Source organism: Priapulus caudatus, unplaced genomic scaffold (genome assembly GCF_000485595.1).
Source record: "Priapulus caudatus unplaced genomic scaffold, Priapulus_caudatus-5.0.1 Scaffold186, whole genome shotgun sequence".
In the NCBI taxonomy this organism is placed as follows: Eukaryota; Metazoa; Priapulida; class Priapulimorpha; order Priapulimorphida; family Priapulidae; genus Priapulus; species Priapulus caudatus.
In genome coordinates this window covers 338,881-343,399 of record NW_014577247.1, presented here as the reverse complement: position 1 = coordinate 343,399, position 4,519 = coordinate 338,881, and the positions used below count along the sequence as shown (strand labels likewise).

Here is a 4,519-nt window from a genome sequence, read left to right as displayed (position 1 = left end):
TGTGTGCATGCGCGGGTGCATATATATATATATATATATATATGATTCTCATAAGCTGACTACATAACATCAACATGTTTTGACAATCGCAAACATATGACATCATCATGAATTCTCTATTATATATTTAATTTGATATATAAATCCGGATGTGCGTAAATCCGGCTGTTCGTATATAGGAATTCTGATATTCATGATGATGTGATATGTTTGCGATTGTCAAAACATGTTGCCATGTTATGTAGTACGTTCATGTGAACGTCTGTGTTCCAGTTGTGTGCGTATGTACGAGTCGGCAGGTGTTTATGTTGCATGGAGTGACACGCGATCGCACACTCGTATGCATACACAGGCGGATCTGAAGCAATAGAACTGCGTATGACAGCCTAGCAGGTGTTCATAAGCGCACACACCCACGCGCTCATCACGTAATATAATTTATTGCATCAACAACGCACACCCACACGTAGTAGAGGAGGAGGTGCATGACGAGGAAGAAGAAGAGGAGGATGAGGAGAGGGAAGAGGAGGTAGATGGAGTAGGAGGCCGAGGAAGAGGAGGTAGATGGAGCAGGAGGCCGAGGAAGAGGAGGTATATGGAGCAGGAGGCCGAGGAAGAGGTCATAATATTATTGTCATCAATGAGAGTGGAGATGGAGGCGGAGGAGAAGGGGGAGAATGGGGAACAAGGACTAAGAGGATGAAAGCGGAAGGTGTTATTGTCATCAGTTGGAATGGAGGAGGAGGATGAGGAGGAAGAGAGGGAAGAGGTTGTGAGGTGTTATTGACATCAGTGTGGATGGAAAAGGAGGAGGCTGGGAGGTGGTATTGTCACCAATGGAGTCGGAGGAGAAAAGAGGAGAAGACTGGGAGATGTTATTGTAATCAGTGCGTGCTTGCCACTTCAGGCGTGACAGCTAGATTAGGTAGATGTTAATTTTCTAAATGTCAGTGGCTGTGCGGCACTCATGTGCGATGCCGAAGGTTATATACGGTCGTCAGCATGCGTGCTGGTGAGTGTGCGTGGGTGTTAGGTAGAACGGTGTAGAGCGTTTACATGTCGTAGGTAGAGGTGGGGTATATAGATCATTACATCGGTAGTGAGTGTTTACATGCTATTGTACGTCGATGCGGGTTACATACGTAAATGGGTGATAAGTGTTTACATGTGGAGTGTTTACGTGTTTTTGTCGGTCAGTGAGGGGTTATAAAGGTACATGGGTCGAGTGTTTACATGTTGTTGTGGGTGGAGGGGGGTTATATTAGGCAGGCAGGCAGGCAGGATGGCAGACAGACTGAAAAGCAGGCAGATAGGTAGGAGGGGCAGACAGGAAACTAGGCGGGCATGCAGGCAGACACACTGGCGAGAGGGACGGGCAGGCAGGCGGGAGAAACAGGCAGCTAGGCAGGCGGTCGGACAGGCAGGAGGGGTAGGCAGGCAGGCGGGCGGAAGGGATGTGCAGGCAGGCATGCGGGCTGCAGGGGAAGTGTGTGAGAAAACAGTTAGGCATGCACCGTTCCGGATCCGGATCCGCATCCGTACGTCTCCGGATCAGATTTACGGCCTTACGTACGATGCGTCATCATTTGTTTTAATATTCATGAAGGCGACCAACGAACGGCCCACCAGGCGCACGCACGCACGCACGCACCCAGCCATCGAGCTCCGAGTTCCAAGCTATCGACTCGCGCACGGACGGTATTCGAACACCGATGTTCGTAACTCGGGAGGGAACTCTCCCGCGGTCGTCCGCAGGAGCCGGCGCCGTTGACGATACAGCCTGCTCGGCGCGCGGCGACCGTAACAATGGCGCGGCACGCACGCACGCGCGCGTGCATGCATGCATAAGCAGGAAACGAGGCCCACATAGAGAGAGAGAGAGGATGGTTTATCCCTGCTCCGGTGTATTGCTGCTGCTGCTGCTGCTGCTGCTGCTGTCGCGGCCGCGCGCGTAAGCGAGGATTTAGTGTTGGCTGCTGTTATCTCGCCGTGCCCTTGTCGCACCTGCGCGAGCGCGCCGTGACACACGCGCTACAAATGCCGCAACGCGTGTTCACAGCTATACACGGCGAAAGAGATTAATGCTCGCGTTTACCCCCGCGGCTGTGAGAGCGAGGTAGCCGGTGAGAGAGGCAAGCGGGTTAGAAAGGTGGAAGGGTGGAAGGGAGAGAAAGTATGTGGGAGAGGAGAGACAGTGAGTGGAAGCAGTGGCAGTGGGTGAGAGGAAGAGACAGTAGGTGGAAGGGGGAGGCAGTGTGTGGGAGGAAGAGAGGCAGTGTGTGGGAGAAGAAGACAGTGGGCGGGAGATACAGACCGTGGGTGAACCATAGACACACCGGGTCGCTCGTTGTAACAGTGGCTGGCACTTAGTCTTTTGTACCACCTACTGCAATAAGGCACTGGGTCGCAGATATACAAGCTGGCCATATATCATGTTTTTTTTCCGTTTTTCCCGTTTCCTCTGCACAACCGTTGGGGATTTGTATAGCATTGTTTGGGTTTTTTGTCGTTGGTGCAGAAAGTACAAATAGGCAGCTTTGTCTCCTTGTCGGAATGACTTTGTTCAGTAAGCGGAAAATCTCCACTCCCCAAAATCTGTTTCCTTGCCTCGAGGCTCTGCTTGCCTTTGCTGTCTCCGTGTGCGTGTCTGCGTGCCAGCAGGTGTGCGTTAGGTCTCTCTGTCTGTCTCTCTCTCTCTCTCTCTCTCTCTCTCTCGTCTCGTATCTCTCGTCTCGTCTCGTCTGCTCTCTCGTCATCGTCTCTCTCTCTCTCTCTCCTCTATCTCTCTCTCCTCTCTCTCTCTCTTCTCTGTCTCTCTCTCTCCTCTGCTCTGTGCTTCTCAGCACCTCGTTTCCTCTCGTCCACCCTCTCTCTTCCTCTCTCTCGCTCTATCTTTTCTCCCTCTCTCTCCCCCCCTCTTTCCCTCCATCTATCTTCCCCTGTCTCCCCCTGTCTCCTCTTTCCCTTCATTCTTTTCTCATTCATTCTCTCTCTCTTTCTCGCGAGCGCCCTCTCTCACGTTCTCGCTCTCTCTCTTTCTCGTGCGCGCCCTCTCTCTCTCTCGGTCTCTCTCTCTCTCTCTCTCTCTCTCACTCTCTCACTCTCTCTCTGTCTCTCTTATTCTTCCTCTCTTTCCTCGGTTCTTGCTCGCTTGCCCTCTTTTCTCCCCCCCTCCCCCCCCCCCCCGCCCTCTCAAATCTCAATCTCACTCTCTCTCTCCATCATCTCCTGGTTCTCTCTCTCGTCTCTTCTCCTCTCTCTCTCTCTCTCTGCTCTCTCATCGGTGCGCTTTACATAATAGCGTGTGTGTGTGTGTGTGTGTGTGTGTGTGTGTGCTTGTCGTGCGTGCGTGCGTGCGTGCGTGCGTGCGTGTGTTTATATATATATCTTTATATCGATATTAATATATTGCAGATCACGCGAGAGTCCATCGACACGTTGAAGAAGTATTTCCGAGACGACGTGCAGAAGACCGACTGGCAGCTGATCATCGACCTGAAGAAACTCTTCGAAATTCTATAACATTGTCTGTCGTCGTCGCCCCCGCGCCTTGTCGTCGTCGTCATCGTCCGTGTCACCACGCGTTGTCTTGGTCGTCATCATCCGTGTCACCACGCGTTGTCGTCGTTATCGTGCGTGTCACCACGCGTTGTCTTGGTCGTCATCGTCTGTGTCACCACGCGTTGTCGTCGTCGTTATCGTGTGTGTCACCACGCATTGTCGTCGTCGTCATCAACCGTGTCACCACGCGTTGTCATCGTCGTCGGCGTCTGTGTCACCACGCGTTCTCGTCGTCGTCATCGTCCGTGTCACCACGCGTTGTCATCGTCGTCATCGTGCGTGTCACCACGCGTTGTCGTCGTCGTCATTGCCGGCTGCATGCGACAGACTCAGATTTTAATCAGTGGTGTCGTCGTCATTATCGTCATCGTCATCGGTTGATCGAAGCTGTAGTGATTACGCTCGCGTGCTTGCATGCCCTCAGGAGGGGATGGCAATGACCTCTGAAGCCATTCAGCGAGGAAGTGCCAACACGATTCTTATAGCAAGAACAAATGAGCGAATGTCACTGCTAGGAGTACGTATTCTCACTGCACCGTCATGGCGCCCTCTATATATGGCTCTGTTCTGAGCATCGCAGCGCAGCTGAGATTGTTTGCAAAAGGGAGAGGTTGGCAATTGTTGGCATGCATGCATCGGTTCTCTACCTGCAACTGCTGGTCCAGGGACCCAGAGAGGCAATAGAGAGAGTTTAGCTGTGCGCGCGCGCGCGTGTGTGTGTGGGCGTGCGTGCGTGCGTGCGTGCGTGTGTGTGTGTGCGTGCGCGTACGCGTGTGCGTGTGTGTATGCGCGCACGCGCGTGTGCGTGTACGTGAGTGCGTGTGCATGGGTTTGTGTCCACGGCTGTGAGTTCATATATTGATCGTTATACGTATGCATTCGAGCGCATGCGTGTGCGCATGCCCACACGAGTCTGTGAAGACATTTCCACGCGAACAATCCGAGCATCGTTGTTTTC

The 4,519-nt window shown here is 52.7% G+C and overlaps 1 protein-coding gene across 1 annotated transcript in view; it reads left to right on the top strand.

Annotated features, from left to right (window-relative positions):
• LOC106806924 (eukaryotic translation initiation factor 5B-like) overlaps positions 1-3,746 on the top strand; it is an 11,211-nt gene extending 7,465 nt beyond the window's left edge. Inside the window, exon 3 of the mRNA XM_014809095.1 lies at positions 3,415-3,746. Coding sequence (XP_014664581.1) covers positions 3,415-3,522 — 108 coding nt within the window. The 3' untranslated portion in view covers positions 3,523-3,746. The remainder of the gene's footprint in view (positions 1-3,414) is intronic.
• The last annotated feature ends 773 nt before the right edge of the window (positions 3,747-4,519 follow it).